Source organism: Planococcus citri, chromosome 2, assembly GCF_950023065.1.
Source record: "Planococcus citri chromosome 2, ihPlaCitr1.1, whole genome shotgun sequence".
Taxonomy (NCBI): Eukaryota; Metazoa; Arthropoda; class Insecta; order Hemiptera; family Pseudococcidae; genus Planococcus; species Planococcus citri.
In genome coordinates, this window is record NC_088678.1 from 80,551,461 (window position 1) to 80,573,074 (window position 21,614).

General features: G+C 37.6%; 1 protein-coding gene across 1 annotated transcript in view; it reads right to left on the minus strand.

The window, feature by feature from the left end:
- Window positions 1-975: 975 nt before the first annotated feature.
- The window catches only part of LOC135837971 (acyl-CoA Delta-9 desaturase-like), a 47,912-nt gene continuing 27,273 nt past the window's right edge, over window positions 976-21,614 (minus strand). Inside the window, exons 2-6 of the mRNA XM_065353427.1 lie at window positions 12,463-12,710; window positions 12,239-12,369; window positions 11,169-11,374; window positions 1,818-2,003; window positions 976-1,462 (exon numbers count right to left, since the gene is read on the minus strand). Of these exons, the coding sequence (XP_065209499.1) occupies window positions 1,144-1,462; window positions 1,818-2,003; window positions 11,169-11,374; window positions 12,239-12,369; window positions 12,463-12,700 (1,080 nt within the window). The 5' untranslated portion in view covers window positions 12,701-12,710 and the 3' untranslated portion in view covers window positions 976-1,143. The remainder of the gene's footprint in view (window positions 1,463-1,817; window positions 2,004-11,168; window positions 11,375-12,238; window positions 12,370-12,462; window positions 12,711-21,614) is intronic.

Consider the following 21,614-nt stretch of genomic DNA (forward strand, 5'->3'; position numbering starts at 1 on the left):
AATCGCATTTACATTACATTTTACCTTGATTAATCGATTATTTTCATAATCGATTATAATCGGATACAACACTAATCCCATACTAAAGACTCAATCTTCAGGGAGGGAGATGGAGAAAAAATGAAATTTTTCAGAGAGGGAGATGAAAAAAAAAAATGAAATTTTTCAACTTTGTCAAATGAAGCATCAAAATAAACGTTTTTCAACCTTCTAAATTGAAATCCATTTTAGAATTGATTATTTAATTCAAGTTCCTTTTCGCGAAAAATTCAACAGCAAAATGTTAAAAGATGTTTTCGTAGCTAAACTATTCCAAATTCTAACATGTATCACAAAAATGCTAGCGAAAACGCGAAATGCTGAAGTAAATTAATACCTGAAATAGCGTTTACGCTTTTCGCTCTCAAAAACGCCAGCGGTTTTGCTTTTTGCCCTCAAAAATGCTCTGTGATAAAAACTGTCAGTAGCGGTTTCGCTATCCGCTGTCATTTCCGCCATGTGAAAAGAGTTCCAGATAGCGTTTTTAATGGCAAAAAGCGAAAACGCTAGCGACTTTTTAGGACAAACTAGCTATCCGCCAGCGTTTTTGCTAGCGGATCGCGTTTTTCATTGTCAATTGGGCAGCAACTTGCACTTATAGAGGTTAGATTCACCTACAATTTCTATTATATAGGTAGTTTTGCACTTATAGAGGCAAAACGTAGAGCAACTTGCACTTATAGAGGTTAAATTCGCCTACAATTTTTATTATAGAGGTAATTTTGCACTTGTAGAGGCGAAACATACAGCAACGTGCATTTATAGAGGTGAAAGTGCTTTCTACTGCCGAAAAATTGTTGCACTTATGAAGGTGAATTTACATGGTAAATTGACTGTAGGGACCGGGGATTACATTTTTGTTGCACTTAACGCGAATTTGCAGTTATCGAGGTTGCACTTATCGAGGTTTTACTGTAAAATGAACTATTATGCAGGTACTTATCATTTCTGTATTTTCGTCATAAATACAATAAGGTTTATCTAATTTTGTAGTATTTCTCTTTGGGGTCATTTGGACTCGATATCTCCCGCACGTACTTCGATTACAGCGAAACCAAAGACCAAACATTTTTTCCGATCCACCACTGGTGAGCACTTCGTAATTTAATCGTCTTTCTTGTTGATGACTACCGCTGTGTCGATGTCTTGTTTCGTGATATCTTTATCACCCCATCCCCAAACCGGATGGCTACCGTCTCCTGTTCTTTCCACGCGTTTCTTGACCATTTCGGCGGATACAGTTTTCAAATCGTAAGCCCAACCGATCTTAGTGAAAAAGTCGATAAACGCAGTTGTCGGATTAAGCGAGTAGTCTCCTAGTTCAGCCGTCTTGTAGTCCCATGGGAACACGTGATGATAATTGTGCCATCCTTCGCCTAGGGTTGCGAACGCGACACCTTTGTTTTCGCATGGATTAATATATCTGAAAAAATGACGACCAATCGAGTACATTGCAATACAAAAATTCCCACTAGATGCAGGACTCATCACTTGTAAATCAACAGCGAAATATTCCATTCGCTTATAAGCACCTAACTCGAGCACTACACGTTTTTCTAGACTCTCAACAACTGATAAAGATGCTATCTTTATGTTAGTAGAACAAATTACACCTACCTAGCTAGTACCTACTTATCAACATTTTGAAAAAAGTTTGACGAGTGATAAACTACTATCTCAAATAATTCATATTGTATCGTTTTAAAAAAACGTACCTACACCTACAGCTGCAAAGCACATTTTTTCATACATTATACACACTATGGAGCACAACTCACCTGTCATATGGTTTGTCTCCCCACATGTGAGCGGCGCTGTTCACTAACCAAGTTATATTTAAGAAAAACGTGTATCGGAATATGGCGGCAATATGCCAAGCATTTGACCAAGATTCACCCCAAAAGTAAACTGGTACTACTGTAGGAATAATGAAGCATAAAAGCGGCATCATGATTGAATAGTATCTGAAACAGAAAAATACATATGAGGAGCCGAGAATCAAAACTCACATTTGCCAAAAAAAAAAAAAAACGTTTTATGGCAGATTTGGATGTACTGTTTTACACTCCATAATGTGACATATTCGGTTTTTTCGGATCAAAGTCATTTTTGGTGTGAAATTCACTTTCAAAACCAAGGGTTAGAATCAAAACTTAGTTTTGTTTGCAAAATTACATAGGGAAAAGTTTGATAACAAGCTGAATTTTGGTATACGGGGGTTTTTTGATACGCTGAACACGAATTTGGGGTGTCCAGGTGAACCCGGTGTACGCTTCCCCTTCTTTGTAAACCTTGGGCGCCCAAATTTGTTTTTTTGCATTCAAGTCCGAAAATACGCAATTTTATGCAAAATGCATCTGATCGATTTTGTTTTACTATTCCGCGTCGAATGAAGAGTCAGCGAAGTTTCCCACCCCAAGGGGGGTGGACTAATGGTCACTCAAAGTAGGAGTGCACAGTGGCCTGTGAGCATCCTCAAAACGGGCGTAATTCAAAAACATACAATTAACCCTAAAAAAATGGTACAACGATATCCTCCCTCATATGTTTCGGGTCGCAGAATACGAATTTGACAATATTTTTTTGTAGGTGTGGGAGATGAGGGAGCGAGGGGGCGAGAAATTCAAAATTCGACTATAATGATGTGTAATATGTCGAAATGTATGGTTTTGAGGGTGTAGATCACGAATTTGACAATGTTTTTTTCGTAGGGGTCAATGGTGGGGGCTGAGGGGTGAAAACAGCGCAAAATTCAAAATTTGACCATAATGATGTGTGATATGTCAAAATGTATGTTTTTGAGAGTGTAGATCACGAATTTGACAATATTTTTTTCGTAGGGGTTAATGGTGGGGATGAAGGGGGTGAGAAATTCAAAATTTGACCATAATGATGTGTGATATGTCGAAATGTATGTTTTTGAGGGTGTAGATCACGAATTTGACAATATTTTTTTCGTAGGGGTGAATTGTGGGGATGAAGGGAGTGAAAACAGTGAAAAATTCAAAATTTGAGCACAATGATGCGTGATATATCAAAATGTGTGTTTTTGAGGGTGTAGAAAGGGTGAAGGGTGCGAGATGGAGAATTTTCTATTGAGGAGCCGTCAAAGTCCCTGGAAGAAAAAATTTGTAACATTTAAACAAAATTCACCATGATTTTTCACTATAATTGACTGTTGTGGTCCCCGGGGCATTCGAGGGCAAAAATGGCAATTGACATCTTGAAATACACTATCTTAAGTATTACTAGCCACTGGAATTTTCCGTGCATCTTCGTGCAAAAATTTGTTCTATTCCTATTTATGCAGCAGAGTAGGCAAAAACGGAGTTTCAACCTGAATTATACCTCGATAATTACTTTATAACAACTAAGATCGAGTAAATTGATGAAAATTTCTCACTTTCAGTTGAATTATTGATACTTGGTACATTTCGACATATCACACATCATTATGGTCACATTTTGAATATTTCACCCCTTCATCCCCCACCATTTACTCCTACGAAAAAAGTTTTGTCAAATTCGTGATCTACACTCTCAAAAACATATCTACATTTTGACATATCACACATCATTATGGTCAAATTTTGAATTTTGCACTGTTTTCACCCCTCAGCCCCCACCATTGACCCCTACGAAAAAAATATTGTCAAATTCGTGATCTACACCCTCAAAAGCATACATTTCGACATATCACACATCATTATAGTCGAATTTTGAATTTCTCGCCCCCTCGCCCCCTCATCCCCCACCCCTACAAAAAAAAATATAGTTAAATTCGTATTCTGCGACCCAAAACACATGAGGGAGGATATCATTGTACCATTTTTTTAGGGTTCATTGTATGTTTTTGAATTACGCCCGTTTTGAGGGTGCTCACAGTCCACTGTGCACTCCTACTTTGAGTGACCATAAGTCCACCCCCCTTGGGGTGGGAAACTTCGATGACTCTTCATTTGACGCGGAATAGTAAAACAAAATCGATGAGAAGCATTTTGCATAAAATTGCGTATTTTCGGACTTGAATGCAAAAAAACAAATTTGGGGGCTTAAGGTCCACAAAAAAGGGGGAAGCGTACACCGGGTTCACCTGGACACCCCAAATTCGTGTTCAGCGTATCAAACCCCCCCCCCCCGTATACCAAAATTCAGCTTGTTATCAAACTTTTCCCTATGACCCTATTTTTGAGCTACTTTTATTTTTCTAGATTATGAAATAATCGCAAACTTCTACCTTAAATGTAACTTAAACTGGAATAATTTGTGTAAATTTTGTTTGAAAACACTTAACAAATGAAACAGTTGCGAACTTCCACCTTCATCGTAATTAAAACAGTGAAAAAAAATTTGATCGTAAATCTTGGAGTCAAAACTCACATTTGCTATTCTTTGTCTCGATATTAAAGCAGAAGGGAGCTAGGTGAAAACCAGCAGCAGCCAACACAGGGAATCGTGTGCTAGTAGCGCTATCTAACGATTCATTTTGGTATTATAAGTTTTTTCAACTGGCAACACTACTAAATCAGTTTTTCGCGTTTTTCTCAAAATCGTTTATGGTGGCAAATGTGAGTTTTGATTCTCAGCTCCTCATACGTAGGTAAATAATTAAACTAGGTACCTATGGAAATGGGAAACCACATATTGAACGTATTAAATATGAGGAGCTCATTGCAAAAGTAGCCCTTGTCACATGAACCTATGCGCAATCTCTAAAGCTCTCCCTTGAGCATACCCAGTATCATGAATGTAACTTGACGGTCATTTCATCATTACAACATGATCTCCGCAGTTGGCAATAGGTGCAATCGAGTGAAAAGGGCCTAAAAGTTCATGTGACAAGGGCTACTTTTGTAATGAGCTCCTCATATAGATCGGCACTTATTTAGTAATTTTGTTTTTAGCCAAATTTTTGTAAAAAATGATGGCTATTGCGGTAGGCCCAACTTTGGATAAAAAGGTCGGGGATGAAAAATGTTGATAGTTCTCAACGTTTTAAGCTCAAACTATAGACAATTCCCGGTGTGTCAGATTTTATATATATACATGTAAAAACCATACATTACGAGATCCGTTTTATATAAAATCGGGCATTGCGAGATCCTGAGATCCTTTTGCCGGATCTCGCAAGTTCTCTCATATGCCATGGTACTCGTGAGATCCGGGGGACCCTGTACACACATTTTCAGCCGGATCTCGTTTTACCTACTATTTATATACTTATATACAATTTTTGAAAATAGATAAACGACGCATCTTGCGAGATCCACCCCCAGATCAGGTTTAGGCCGTTGGTGGATCTCGGTTTATGCGGATCGCGAAATTGATGGCGGCAATGCATAGAAAGGCACTGTTTACACACTGGAACATGCGTTTGAACGAAGTTGTAGGGTTATTATTTGAGTTTTTAGCATTTTTCGAAATTTTTTGGGTCGGATCTCGCAATGCCTGTGTATATGTCGGATCTCGCAATGTACTATAAGACAGTATATATATATATGTTAGGTACCAAGTCCGAAATTGTACAATTCGGGGTTGGTACAGCCAATTTTGTACCATCTCCGAAGTGTCCGGACCAAGCGTGAATATTACTTTTTCATCGGACTTTGTTCGTACCATGCCCGGAGGGTCCGGACAAAGTGTTCGACTTGGTACAATTTGTGTTGTGCAAAGTCCGATTTAAAGTTTTATAATGAAGGAATTTAAATTTTATGCTTTTTCTATACTGTTGTATTGTTATAGTTGAAAAATAATCATCAATACCCCTCCCTCCCTCCCTCCCTCGCCCTTGAAAATGACCCCCATACAAATTTAAAATGCGTATTTATTATATTGGTATTAATTTAAAAGATTGAATAGCATCAATAATAATAAAATAAGTTGATGTTGTGGGCCTTGATCGGATGATCGCCTTGGGAATTTTTCTAATTTCAGCTGATATTTTACATACCTATAAAAATTTCAATTTTCAAAATGAAAAACAATCAGCCCTAGAGAAGTTCTCAGAAATTGAGAGATGCAAAATTTTGAAACGAAAAACGATTAACCCAGGTGAAGTGAGGGCAAAACCTATCAAAAATTTATAATTCTAGGATTAAATATCATTTTTCCAGTCTTGTTCCCTGAAGAAAAAATGTCAATTTCAGAATAATGAAAAAACTGGCCCTAGAGTGAAATGAGGAACAGAAGCTCTCAAAAATTCATAATTTAAAAACAAAATAATAGGCCTAGGTATATTTGTAGACGTAAAAATATAATTTTTCTGGTTTCAAGATTTTAAAATTTGTAATTCTAAGATTAAAAAATCATTTCTTTAGTCTTGTTCTCTGAAGAAAAAATGTAAATGTCAGAATAGTGAAGAAACTTTGGCCTTAGTGCGAAGCGAAGGTAGAAGCTCTCGAAAATTAATTCAAGAACCAAATAATTGGCCTATAGGTACCTATATTTTTAGATGAAAAAAGATAATTTTTCTGGTTTTAAGACTTTAAAAATTTGAAAAATAAATTTCAAAAAATTTCAGTTTTGTAATGAAAAAAGAGGCAAATGCGAGTGCAAAAGCTTTTGAAAATTTATAAATCAAAAAAAAAATGCCTTCGTTTTGGACTTGATTAAAATGTCAAGGTTTGAATTTTTAAATAATGGCATGAAATTCGAATTTCTTCATTATAAAACTTCAAATCGGACTTTGCACAACACAAATTGTACCAAGTCGAACACTTCGTCCGGACCCTCCGGGCATGGTACGAACAATGTCCGAAGAAAAAGTAATATTTACGCTTGGTCCGGACACTTCGGAGATGGTACAAATTTGGCTGTACCATCCCCGAATTGTACAATTTCGGACTTGGTACCTAACATATATATAGGCATCGCGGTAGGCTTATGAGCCAATTTTTCAAAATTTCAAAATTTTTAAAATCATTTTCAATTTCTGTTCTAATTAACTAATCGAAATTCTAATTGCACAGTCATTGAAATTTATAATTTATCTGTATCAAGAAACAGAATAAAAAATTTTTGGAGAAAATTTTTTCAAAAAAATTTAAAAATTTTTTGAACTATATTGAATTTTGTGAAAATTGCTTGGTTGTCAAAAAGTCTGAACCACATCAAAATTTTTGGTATCAACAGTATTCCCATAGAGCAATAAAATGCAGAAAAATCATTAGTCAAATTTATCATCGTGCATACCCAATTTCAACAGGGCTTTGGGTATGCCGACCAGTACTTCCTATTCTATAGGCCTCATGTTAGTACTACATCTAGCGAACATCTCTGAGAAACATTTGGTGCGCGCAGCTAACTTTGACAAAACTAGTTTGAAACAGGTGGCTCACTTGTTATGTAACTTTAGCCTTTACGAAGTGAGCCAGGCTGGTAAACCTACTGGTTCACTTCTTATGCAAGATTAACCCATACATGGGTTCATAAGTGTGCTGTCGTGAACATATATATTTATTTATTTATTTATATAGGTATTAGTAACCAGACTTGTCAACTAATGAATGGGTTAATTTTACTATACAAGTGGACTGACCAACTTGTCAACTATAGTTGACAAGTCATGGGTTAATTTTACTATACAAGTCAACTATGAGTTTTCAGAAACTTCCAGCAGAGCGCGCATGGCTTAGAAATCAAGGCGCGAGGACGAACACAGGGTCTACAGTCGATTTGTAGTGAGTAGAATGTGATGCGCTGGTGGAGATGTATGTAAATACATCGAACTTGAGTGTACACGACAACAAATTTGACCTGAAATTTTTCAGTATTTTATTGGCCCATGGAAAAATTAAAAACCATCAAAAATTTTTATGCTGTTCAAGCTTTCTTGTGGTGTCTTAACTTTCTTAAAATTCAAATTACTTCCACTCCATTTTTGAAATTTTTCTTCAAAATTTAGCCTAAAAATCTGATAATTTTTTCCAACACATGGATTTTTTTTATATTAAATTGAATCTGCAAATAAGATTTTGATAGGTGATTTAGAACAGAAATTATGCCAATTTTAAAATTTTGTTCACTTTTCACCATATATGCCAACTTGCCAAGCATAGTTGACATGTCTGGTCGCAAGCAAATATACCTATATATATATAGGCATCGCAGCAGGCTTATGAGCCAAATTTTCAAAATTTCAAAATTTTAAAAATCATTTTCAATTTCTGTTCTAATTAACTAATCGAAATTCTAATTGCACAGTCATTGAAATTTATAATTTATCTGTATCAAGAAACAGAATAAAAAATTTTTGGAGAAAATTTTTTCAAAAAAATTTAAAAATTTTTTGAACTATATTGAATTTTGTGAAAATTGCTTGGTTGTCAAAAAGTCTGAACCACATCAAAATTTTTGGTATCAACAGTATTCCCATAGAGCAATAAAATGCAGAAAAATCATTAGTCAAATTTATCATCGTGCATACCCAATTTCAACAGGGCTTTGGGTATGCCGACCAGTACTTCCTATTCTATAGGCCTCATGTTAGCACTACATCTAGCGAACATCTCTGAGAAACATTTGGTGCGCGCAGCTAACTTTGACAAAACTAGTTTGAAACAGGTGGCTCACTTGTTATGTAACTTTAGCCTTTACGAAGTGAGCCAGGCTGGTAAACCTACTGGTTCACTTCTTATGCAAGATTAACCCATACATGGGTTCATAAGTGTGCTGTCGTGAACATATATAAGTTTCACCAAAACTTGAATTTTTTACTTTTTAAATCAAGAGACGTTCTAATGAATGAAATGGGATAAAACTTGGACAATAGGGTTCTTTTGGGAGCTAGAGTTGACTCCTGCAGTGAGGAGGGTCAAAGTTCAAAATTACAGAAAGGTCATTTTTTTGGAGGGGCATAATATGGCCCCAAATGAACGAAAAAGGTCCAAAATCATACCATAGGTCAATACCTCCATTGTGAACAACATATCCAAATTTCAGCTTCCTAGGTCATCCCCACCCCATTTTAAGTGAGAAAAACCACATTTTACCCCTATTTTGGACCCCCTCACCCCTAAAATTGACCTTAGGAGTCCAAATTTTCAGCATACAATGAGAGGGTGCCCCTTGAGTGCTTTTTGCAGGTTTCAACCTTCCAACCCCATTTGACCCCTCTCCAGGGTCAAAAAAGTGGATTTTTGTGTGTTTTTTGACGTTTAGCCAAGCCTACAGCCCCCCCCCAAATTGACCTAGAGGGTCCAAATTTTCACAGTACATTGGGAGGATGTACCCGAAGTGCCTTTTGCAGGTTTCAACCTTCCAACCACATTTGACCCCTCTCCAGGGTCAAAAAAGTGGATTTTTTCATCAATCTAACGTGTTTTTTTGAAAATTTCAACATTTAGCCAAGCCTACAGCCCCTCCAAATTGACCTAGAGGGTCCAAATTTTCACAGTACAATGGGAGGATGTACCAGAAGTGCCTTTTGCATGTTTAAACTTTCCAACCCCATTTTTACAGAAAGGTCATCTTTTTGGAGGGGCATAATATGACCCCAAAAATATGAAGAGTCCAAAATTATACCATTGGTCAGTACTCTTATTGTGATCAACATATCCAAATTTCAGTTTCCTAGGTCATCCCCACTCTGATTAAGGTGGGAAAAACCACATTTGACCCCTATTTTTGACCCCCTCACCCCTAAAATTGACCTTAGGAGTCCAAATTTTCAGCATACAATGAGAGGGTGCCCCTTGAGTGCTTTGTGCAGGTTTCAACCTTCCAACCACATTTGACCCCTTTCCAGGATCAAAAAAGTGGATTTTTGCATGTTTTTTGACGTTTAGCCAAGCCTACAGCCCCTCCAAATTGACCTAGAGGGTCCAAATTTTCACAGTACATTGGGAGGATGTACCCGAAGTGCCTTTTGCAGGTTTCAACCTTCCAACCTCATTAGACCCCTCTCCAGGGTCAAAAAGTGGAGTTTTTCATCAATTATACGGGTTTTTTGACAATTTTGACGTTTAGCCAAGCCTACAGTCCCTCCAAATTGACCTAGAGGGTCCAAATGTTCACAGTGCATTGGGAGAATGTACCGGAAGTGCCTTTTGCAGGTTTCAACCTTCCTACCCCACTTGACCCCTCTCCAGGGTCAAAAAAGTAGATTTTTGCATGTTTTTTGACATTTAGCCACACCTACTGCCCCTCCAAATTGACCTAGAGGGTTAAAATTTTCATAGTACATTGGGAGGATGTACCCAAAGTGCCTTTTGCAGGTTTCAACCTTCCAACCCTATTTGACCCTTTCCAGGGTCAAATGTGTTTTTTGATGTTTAGCCAAGCTTTTAGGCCCTCCAAATTGACTTAGGGGGGCCGGGGGGGGTCCAAATTTTCACAGTACATTGGGAGGATGTACCCGAAGTGCCTTTTGCCGGTTTCAGCCTTCCAACCCCATTTTACCTAAATCAGGGTCAAGACCGGTTTGTTACCACATTTTCCGAAGGAGAAAAAGAGAGTTGGGCGAAGCCCGAGGGGGGTGCAGTCGCGAATATAAGAAGGAAACAGCGGAAGGAGAGAGTTGGGCAAAGCCCAAGGGGGGTGCAGGGGGGCCCGCGAACATAAGAAGGAAACAGCGGAAAGAGAGAGTTGGGCAAAGCCCAAGGGGGGTTTAGGGGCGGACAACGCCCCTCCGCATGCAGGTGAAGCACGGGAGCGAAGCGAGGGTGCGAGCAGTCCAAGAGAAGCGTAGAACATGAAAAAAGCATGTACAGGAGGTAGGTGGGCGAAGCCCCAGGGGGGTGCGGGGGGGACAACGTCCCTCGCGAACCCTAAGAAGGAAACAGTGGAAGGAGAGAGTTGGGCGAAGTCCAAGGGGTGCAGGGGGGACGGAATAACAGGCGAAGCACAGGAGCGAAGCGAGGGTGCGAGTAGTTCAAGAGCCCTCAATGTTTCTGGCACAAAAATTTGGCTCTTACGTAGCGGCAGACTGCTACGACTTTTTATTTTTTTTTTACCACTTTGAACAAGTTACAAATTGGAATAAACAATAAAACCACTTGTAGGTACATAGATGAAATCGCTAACCACTTTTACTCTCGTAGGATTGTCCTTGACACGAGCGATGCCAATTTCCAGCTAACAATGCTCCAATGACAGAAATCAAAGCATGTGGAAAATTTAGTCGAACATACTTTTTTTGGAATACAACGATGGGGTCTTCTTCCAAGTCAGACAAATCAATTTCTTTTCCTTTCTCGATAACATCTGGATGTTTGCGACACAACAGCCATCCTATATGGGAGAAGAAAAATCCACGTTTCGCGTTATGCGGATCGGCGTTCGTTTCCGTGTACTTATGATGCACCCTGTGATCTCTGGACCAATTGTACACATTATGCTATAACAGGGTCCAGAAAAAAAAACCACGAAAATTAACGTACATACGTTAGCCGAATGGCAAAAGAAAGATAGGCCTATATACTGTATTAAACGATTATGACATCATCGTGTTACAACGTCTTCATCATGCAGATAAAAAAAACACTACCAAAGGCAATAGTACAGGAATTTTAAGATTTTTATTCGGACTAATTCCTACGTTGAACATTTTTGTGGGGATACCTACCAAGAATATACATAACATACTGAAAAATTTTCAAAATTGGTTAAAATGGTGCCGAGAAAAGTGTTATTGAAATTTCAAAAAAGGCGGGTTCCTCAAAAAGGGGAGGGGATGTGGATCAGAAATTTTTCATGCGGAAGTTTCTCAATGGTACTCATCTTCCACGTTAATGTCAACACGAACGCTTTCGGGGACCATTTCACCCCTGTCCGGCGCCTATAGCCTTTATGTATTTTTCAGAAAACCCCCTTTTTTGAATGGTTCTAGCTCCACCCCCCTTGGGGGTAGAAGGACAGTTAATATATCACTAGATCGGAAATTTGATGCAGAACACAAACGACGTAAAATCAACTCCTCGCGAGAAAATCGCAAAAAACGCCGCGGCGGGACACTTTTCACGCTCTAGCACGCGACGCACGCGGGGTACGGGGTGAGACTTTTAGTATGTTGAATAGGACCCCTTCCACTACAGTATCCCGCAAAAAAAAACTTTTGTAGGAATTAGTCCAAATAAATCCTCTCATTTCATCTAAAATGTCTGGACTACAAGTACAAAACACAATCGTTAGGTATCGTAAAAAATCTTTCAACGACTTGTGAAAATAATATTACGTATTATTTGTCTGCAGGTATAAGTACCTGGAATGCGATCGAGTTGAATATAATTAATATCACTCTTAATGGCCATTTGGCTTTGTAAGATCTATGTGTCCATAGTCTATGAGCGCCAGCGGTAACTCCAAACCCACTGGCGAAGTATAATAGAAAAGCTGCACAAAATTGTAACACATTAGGTACATTTCAAAACGCCACAACGGTTATCTAAATTATCTTATGATAAGTGAAATATTTCAAATCCTAACCCCAAATATTAGTTGATAATTTGGCGGATGTTAATGCTAAATATGCACCATATAGGGCAGCTAAATGTATATACGGATAGAAGATGATACTTTCCCAAACTAATTGTATTTTGTATTCTCTAGTTGGCTTAGGCGCTGTAATTTGCTCATGATTGTTGGGTAAACTGGCTTCTAACTGATCTACTGAGTCATCTTCTGTCAATACTCCAGTAGGAGTACTCACCATACCAGGTATCATTTCTTTTTATCTGTTAACAAACAAATAAAATCATTGTGAAATTTACATTAAATTTACTTAGAATCTGATAGAGGGGAGATATGCCGGACCTGTAAGGGCTATATAGGGATATATGAAATTAGTGTGGTAACACTGACAGTGTCGCGATACGGGCTACAAGCCCAAGGAGCGACGCTGCGGCCGATTGTTATATAGTTGAGGTGCGAAGTGATTGGTCCTGTTTTGATTGTATAACTTGTTCCCAGGATAATGTAACATATAGTTTTAAGTAATTAGTGTTTAATTAGATTTAAGCCAAAAGTATAAGAAAGTGTTATCCTCCTTAAGAGGTAATGTGTATTTGAACTATTTATAATTATTTGTGTAAACTGTTCGTGCGTATATGCAATACAACTTTTGCACACGTGATTCGCGTCATACTTATTTTGTGTAATATTGAGTACAGCCGGTAGCTGAGGTAAGTAATTATCGTATGGTAATAGCTTGTGCAGTATTTCCCCAAGAAGTACATTATACTTAATATTTACAAATCAATAAATTCTAAAAAAAAATAAAGTTGTAAAAAATTGAGAAATTTTCCAAAAATTAAATAAGTTTCAAGAAACTGAAAACAGTGAAAACATTTCAAATGTAGAGGGTAACGGAGGAGTGGAAGTGCTCAGGTAGCTAGGGAACTTTATGCCCAAGCTCGTGGCTGCACTGAGCTCAGGCTCAGCGCGATCTGGCGGATTTATTCCTCCGAGCCACGAGCGGATTTGGCTGCAGTGTATGCTTTGCAATTGCAGTTTCCTAGAGTCGTTGAGAGTAGTCACTCCTTTCACGAGATGTTATAGGGAACGCCCATAAGAGCAGAACGGCATACTTCGTATGTATAGTAAAAGTATCAGGTATTACCTGTATATATTCTGTATGTCTGGTTTAATTGAATATTAATAAATGGTTGAAAGAATATTCATTGTTCTAATTTATTATATGATGTTAAATGAGACTTACACCCTGTTTGAGAGATTGGGGGGAAGAAAGCCGCCAAAGCCGGACCTTCCCAGAGTAGCTGCAGGAAACGTTAGCAATTCTCTCAACACAAAAATTACCAAAAATCTTGACATAGTGCATATTGGCCCCACTGCCAAAGGTAGTGCTTATTTTATGAACCCCTTATATTGAAAATATGAGTAAAGTGTGAAATTGTTAAGAAGTGTAAGATCTCGCGCATTCTTCTGTACATACTTACACGGCGTCAGGTCCTTGTGGAACCCCAAACCCTCCTTATATTCTTGAAGGGTTCCCATCAAGGATGTTGGAATGCGCGAACGTTTGTAAGATCTCTATATTAGGGACAATAGGAGGCTAGATCCACCCCCTGTGACAGGTCAGTTGATTAATGATCTCGCGGCTCGCGTTGTGATGACATTTATGGCCAAAGATAGGGTTTAAGAAATGTAAATTTTATTATTTACGAGCTGTGTACTTGTACATAGCGATTTCTATTTACCATCACCATTAGGGGTAGGGATTTAGCCCATTGACTTTTTAGATATGGACTGCTAGCGGTACATAAACCAATGGTCTTAAACATAGTTCATCAGTTAGTCGCAGTTTGGCTTCTGCGCATGCCGGAATCTGAAAAATGACGTCGTACCAGGTGACAACGTTATACCTCCCGCACCTCTGTGTAACCGTACCTGGGTGGTATAACGTCATAACACAGCTGGCGCATGCGCAGATTGCAACCCACGGCTTATTATGTTCAAGACAATAGCCCTATGTTAAGCTTATGGGTCACTAGCAGTCCATATCTAAAAAGTCAATGATTTAGCCGCCGTATGCGTCTTTATAATAGAGATTTCTTGCAGAAAATCCTCACTTGGTTTCCGCAAATACGTGTTAGCACTGTTAGCTGGATACGAGTTAGCTGGTTCCTCGTCGCCTATTAATATAACTGACCATGGATGTGCCCCCAGGGAAGGCCATGGTCGAGCCGTATGGTTGTACCCGCTTCTAGCGTGGTAATGTAATTCGTTTTTCACATTGATTGATCCCATGATAAATAAATAGTAAGGTGCACTGGGGGAAGTCGGAACGTTTTTTCACAATTTCAACTTTGATCAGCTGTTACATCATACAAATGAACCAATATGGCTGAAATTTGGTAGGTATGTAGGTTCCCATAACGGTTCTTAACCTATTAGTCTATATATTCTATAGGCCAAAAAGTGTTCAAAAAAATTTTCAGTTTGGGGACTGAAAAGTTTTATATTTTATGGGTACTTACGACCACCCTTGTTCCAAAAATGCAATGTTCCCAACCCTAAGTCAGTGGCTCTCCCCTTGGGGGGCGCCTAAAAGTGGCCCATAAGTACTTTTCGGGGACTATTGGAACATTGTTTTTTTGAAAAGGGCATATACCACTGATTAAAAAAAGAAAATGTTCCCACCCCTCCGGGCGTGGGGTGAGGTACCACCCCCTAGAGGGGGTGTGAAACCCCATCTTGTGGTATGTATTTTCGTTATTTTTGAGTTGAATATGTATTGTCGTATTGTTATAGTTGAAAAACAATCAATACCCCCTCCCTCCCCACCCCTGAAGAGGGTCCACCCCCCTCAAAATTTGAAATACGTATATTTCCTAACGTAATGCACTTATTTGAGTGCAATTTTTTTTGTTAGGTAGCAATTAATGCCTGGAATTTAAGAAACATTTTTTCCACTCACCCCCGCCTCACACTCACGTCTCAACTCTTTACTCAAATAATTAGGAACACACAACTTTGGCTGTAATTCAGTTATTTTTACGCGATTTTCACTGCTAACCTTCAAGTTGAACTTGCAATGTAAAAAAAAACCACTTACCGCATCCTTTGTACCCCTGTTTCATCCCCTCCCCTCCATCCCTTTAAAATTTGGTACCCATTTTTGGTTGTATTTTCAATGGTTTTAACTTCCTTCTATATGCTGAAATTTTTCATGGTAAGTTAGGTACTCGTAGCTATGAAATAATGATCACTATCCTTGGTCTACAAAGTTTGACCCTAAAGCTTCCTCCTCCTTCCCTCCTTCCTTTTTCTTAAAATCTACGTAAATCTAAATTTTGAAAAAAACGAGTTTTTCATTTCTCGAAACATTATCAGCAGTAAATAGTACATATGTAAGTACATATGAAGAACATGAAATATACGAGAAGGTGCCTAATTGCCGGTGATATTATAGTACCTATTCCTACTTCAATAATGTTGGAAATACGCTTTTGCGAGGGTCGATTACCTAAATACCTACCCATTATTTGCCATATCTTCTGTTATGGAACTAGACCCCGCGGTATAGAAATACGCCACTTTTGGTTACAGATTTTGTAGTTTTGACGGTGATGTGATTTTTTCATTTCAGTCTTATAATGAAGTGGAATTCAAAAATTCGTGTGAATATGTTCACTTTACGTATTAAGATAAGTATGAGGTAAAAAAAATAGTGTAAATTGGTGGTATTATTTATAAATGTAGTCCTATAAAATTCCTTCATACTAAAAATGGTGTATTTTCAGACCTTTGGTCTAGTTCCTTACTTCTGTTATCACGACTCAGCTTAGAGTAGAAGTATTTTTGAGAAGTCTTTCAAACGTCTGCATTCTCAATGATTTTATCTTTAGCATTTTTTTATAGTAATGGGTCTACGAATCATTTCTAAAATGGTCTTATTCATGTAGAAAAGTTCTTAATGAAGTGTTCGAATTCGTGGTACTTCAAGTGAGTAATTCGTCAAGTGATATTTGAAAGCAGCTTTCATATTCTACGTACGTGATTTTTAGCCTTAAAAGGAAGATTTGCGTTGCATCATGCAAGTGACCAACAGCAAGGAACCTCTGATCAAAACTATTTCCACAACTTGGTATCAAATTGGTGCATACTGCATAGGTATGCCATTAAATGGATAAAAATATGAACTCTTCCACTGAAAAAAATATAGTTAGCTACTGATTGAATTTTTATAAACCAAATTTCTGACTACGTTTCTGCCACATTTTTCGTAAGAAACAGTCCAGTTTGGTCTGAGGGGTGCTAAAGGGGAAACATTCTCTCCCATGGCGTTTTTCTGAGCCCCCAAGAGACATTTTGGGAATAAAAATAGCGAAATTTTTTACTTTCATGTGAGGAATTTGAATTTAAAATTGAGCATTTTTGCAGACAACGTCACAAAATAACCCCTTTTTGATTCTCAATTTTTTTTTACTTAATACCTTTTTTCTTTTGAACATGTATTTTAAGTATTAGAGGAAGTTTAACCCATTCCTAGTTCCTTTCTCTGAATGAAACAAGAACTTTCTAATTTCTAAATCATGTTTTATATCAAGAGAGCAAAGAGTAAGTGGTCCATATTTAGTTCAACTAATATTTTATAATGTTTCATCAAGTATCCCTTCCTCCTTCGCGCAAAAAATAAGCTTTAGAGTGTTCTGTTTTTCAATTTTTTTTTCTTCTTTTTTGAAATTCGAATAATTCGATGCAGCCTTGCAAAAAATTATGATCAGATGACATCCACAGGATGTAGATTTTAAAATTTTTTACGTCAATGGCCAACCTTCCCTCCAACCAACGAGAGTTTGAAAGTTTGAAAAATTAGAAAATTTCGATGCCCACTGTCGCATAATACATATAATTCTACATTGATTGTTCAATTATTCCATTTTTAGGAGAAAATTACAAAATTATCATGTTTTTAAAGGGTTCATCATTTTGAGAGCTCTTCAATTTGACAAAAATGAACTGTGAATTTATAAATAAGTAAGTAGTAAGTACACACACTTTCAATGATTCAACTAAGTGCTGAAAATGACATAGATCAACTTCACTGTGCTTCATACTTACTGCTAATAATGTTTCGAGAAATGAAAAACTCGTTTTTTTCAAAATTTAGATTTACGTAGATTTTAAGAAACAGGAAGGAGGGAAGGAGGAGGGAAGCTTTAGGGTCAAACTTTGTAGACCAAGGATAGTGATCATTATTTCATAGCTACGAGTACCTAACTTACCATGAAAAATTTCAGCATATAGAAGGAAGTTAAAACCATTGAAAATACAACCAAAAATGGGTACCAAATTTTAAAGGGATGGAGGGGAGGGGATGAAACAGGGGTACAAAGGATGCGGTAAGTGGTTTTTTTTACATTGCAAGTTCAACTTGAAGGTTAGCAGTGAAAATCGCGTAAAAATAACTGAATTACAGCCAAAGTTGTGTGTTCCTAATTATTTGAGTAAAGAGTTGAGACGTGAGTGTGAGGCGGGGGTGAGTGGAAAAAATGTTTCTTAAATTCCAGGCATTAATTGCTACCTAACAAAAAAAATTGCACTCAAATAAGTGCATTACGTTAGGAAATATACGTATTTCAAATTTTGAGGGGGGTGGACCCTCTTCAGGGGTGGGGAGGGAGGGGGTATTGATTGTTTTTCAACTATAACAATACGACAATACATATTCAACTCAAAAATTACGAAAATACATACCACAAGACGGGGTTTCACACCCCCTCTAGGGGGTGGTACCTCACCACACGCCCGGAGGGGTGGGGACATTTTCTTTTTTTAATCAGTGGTATATGCCCTTTTCAAAAATACAATGTTCCAATAGTCCCCGAAAAGTACTTACGGGCCACTTTTAGGCGCCCCCCAAGGGGAGAGCCACTGACTTAGGGTTGGGAACATTGCATTTTTGGAACAAGGGTGGTCGTAAGTACCCATAAAATATAAAACTTTTCAGTCCCCAAGTGGTTTTAAAAAAAATCGATTTCTAGAGCACTTTTTCGGGTATAGAATATAGACTATATGGTAAAAATTTCAACGCGATTGTCACAGTAGCTTTCGCACAATCGAATAAAATGTAACTTGTTCTGACTTACCCCAAAGCGGGGTAAGTCAGAATTTTCTACAAATTAATAGGTGATATGTATTAGGATTTGACCCTGATCGATGTGCAATATGTCGAATAATATGTTTTCGAGGTCGTAGAATTTGAATCTGGAGTTATTTTTTTGGATGAGTGGGGAGGTGAGGCGTGAGGAGAGGAGAAATTTCGAATTTTCTCTACATTATTGTGTAATATGTCGAATAATATGTTTTCGAGGTCGTATAACCCGAATCTGGAGTAATTTTTTTTGCAGGAGTACGGGGTGAGGCGTGGGGAGAGAAGAAATTTCGAATTTTGCCTATAATATTGTGTAACATGTTGATTGATATGTGTTCAAGGTCGCAGAATTCGAATCTTGAGCTAGTTTTTAGGGTCGAGTGCTATTCAAGTATCATAATGATTCTTTGAAATACCTTCTGCTCAAAAACACTGGTGTGTATGAAAATTGCGGTTTGTAGAAATCTCCCCCTCCTGCCTATTATGGCAGTTTGGCTGTCATTGTGGTAACTTCAGAAAAACAATTCATTTGACAATTTATTGTAGAGTACAAAAATGTATTTGTAAAAAATTGAAAAACTCATGTAAGGAGAAAAAATAATCATCTTCTGAGAAAACATAGTAACACCACTCCAAAATACACATCTGACATCATCATGCAGAAAAGAACACATGATATTGCCTGATTGTATACCTAGCACTTTTTTTTCAAAACATGTTCTGAATTCTGATTTTACATAAAAAACTGTCAACTTTGAACATCAGTGGTATAAGAAAACATTGAGATGAATAAAAACCAAATTTGGAATTTTTTACTTTCCTCATTCTACCAAAAAACCAACTCCAGATTCGAACTCTACAACCTCGAAAACATCAATCAACGTATTACACCATAATATATGCAAAATTTGAAATCCCCCACCCATACTAACCTACAACTCACCTTCCACCTTCACCACACAAAATGACTCCGTATTCAAATTCTACGACCTCGAAAACATATCATTCGACAATGTAGGAAAAATTTGAAATTTTCTCCTCCCCACGCCTCACCACCCACTCCTACAAAAAAATGACTCCAGATTCGGATTCTACGACCTTGAAAACATATCAATCGACATATTACACAATAATGTAGAAAAAATTTAGAATTGCCCTCTCCTCACGCCTCACCCCCCACTCCTACAAAGAATAACTCTAAATTCGGATTCTACGACCTTGAAAACATATTATTCGACATATTACACAATAATGTAGGAAAAATTTGGAATTTCCCCCTTCCCACGCCTCACCCCCCACCCCTACAAAAAAAATAACTCCAGATTCGGATTCTACGACCTCGAAAACATATCGTTCTATATATTACACATCGATGAAGTCGAATCCTAATTATCAATGTTCACTTTTCTGACTTACCCCATAGCACTAATTTAGGGGGTAAGTCAGAAAAAGCGATATAAATAATGAATAATTGAAAATTAAAAAAAATTGAATACTTGGGGTTTTACATTATTGTCTTAGGAATACTTTCACTTATAATATCACTTTTACTGATCATTTCTTCTGAGGTAAAAAGCAGTTTGAAAAACACTGGTTACAATTTGAAATCAAATTCAAAACAGCAACTAAAAAAGAACCAATCAAAAGCCTGTAAAATGAAACTGGGTCGCGAAATTTTTTATGATGTGATGAAGTAGGGGTAGTACCCTCAAGTTACCCCTGGATAGCGCTTTGTCAGATATAAGCCTCTAAGAGCTAGAGCAGTTTTTCTGACTTACCCCAAATTCGGACTTCGCCGGTGCACCTTATCTGTTTTGGTAGTTCGGAATGTACCGAGCCGTATCTGGATTATGCAAAGTGCTATGTGCAATCTCCTTTAGTTAAGTTCCATCAATGCCTTTAGTATTGAGGAAGCCTACCGATAGTCTAGTTCCTTACTGATGGAGGTGGAAAAAAGTGTATAGTGTTCTGTAAGTGGTGAAATACATTTACTAATTAATTATAAGTTTTTCGTCATAGTATGTCTGCCCATGGTGGCTAGTGCTATGACCTTAATTAGATGAATACCTAGTTATATTACACAGGTGTCTAATAGGTATCTTTCCCGCAGATCCTATTTTACCTGAGAGTAACATGGATGAAACAATAATGCTCGAAAATTATACCCACATCTCTCTGCAGGCTTCCTCTCTCAATGGAAGAGTTAAGTCATTTAGGTCTCTAAGTTTCATTCATTCTCATGCTATGTGAAAACATAAGTGCAAACGATGTAAGGTGCACCAGGGGAAGTCAGAATTGCGGGTAAGTTAGAATACGTGCTCTAGCGCAGGGCTTGAAAATCAGATAGATATTGCTCTTGGTTTTGGTTTCGGTTTTATGTTTTTTGAAAAAATAAAGGTTTTGGTTTTGGTTTAGGTTTTTAAAAAAATATTATCTCTCTCGCTCCAGTTTTGCTTAAAGGGTTTTATTTCAAAGGAATCGGTTTCGGTTTTGGTTTTGGTTTCAGTTTTTTCCATTTTTTTCTCCATTTGTTAGAGGGAAGAAGGCCAAGAAAGTGATCACTTTTTCAAATACTTTGTGTATGTCACTAGAAAGCAGCACTTTGACAGTGCCAAATTTTTCAACTTTTTTAGTTTTCAGGCCTTTTCACCTTTAGCATCAGTTTTTACGTTATTTTTTACCAAAAATGCATTATTAATTAGCCTAATTACCTGAAAAATTGCAAAACCAAAACCAATTCAGTTTTCAATTGGTTATGCTCTCTGTTTCGGTTTTGAATTTGGGAAAATAATGCTGCTGGTTTCGATTTTGGTTTTAGTTGGGAGAAAATAACGCTCTTCAGTTTTTGATTTTGGTTTCGGTTTTGAGCAATTTTAATCGGTTTTTGGGGGTTGTTTTCAAATACAGGCTTTCTATCTCTTAGTTTTTCGCACATAGCGGACAAACCATGCGTCCTAGTGAAAATCTGATGAGAGTAATCTCAAAGAGGATTAAATTCTCTACAATTTTGTTACCCTGCAAT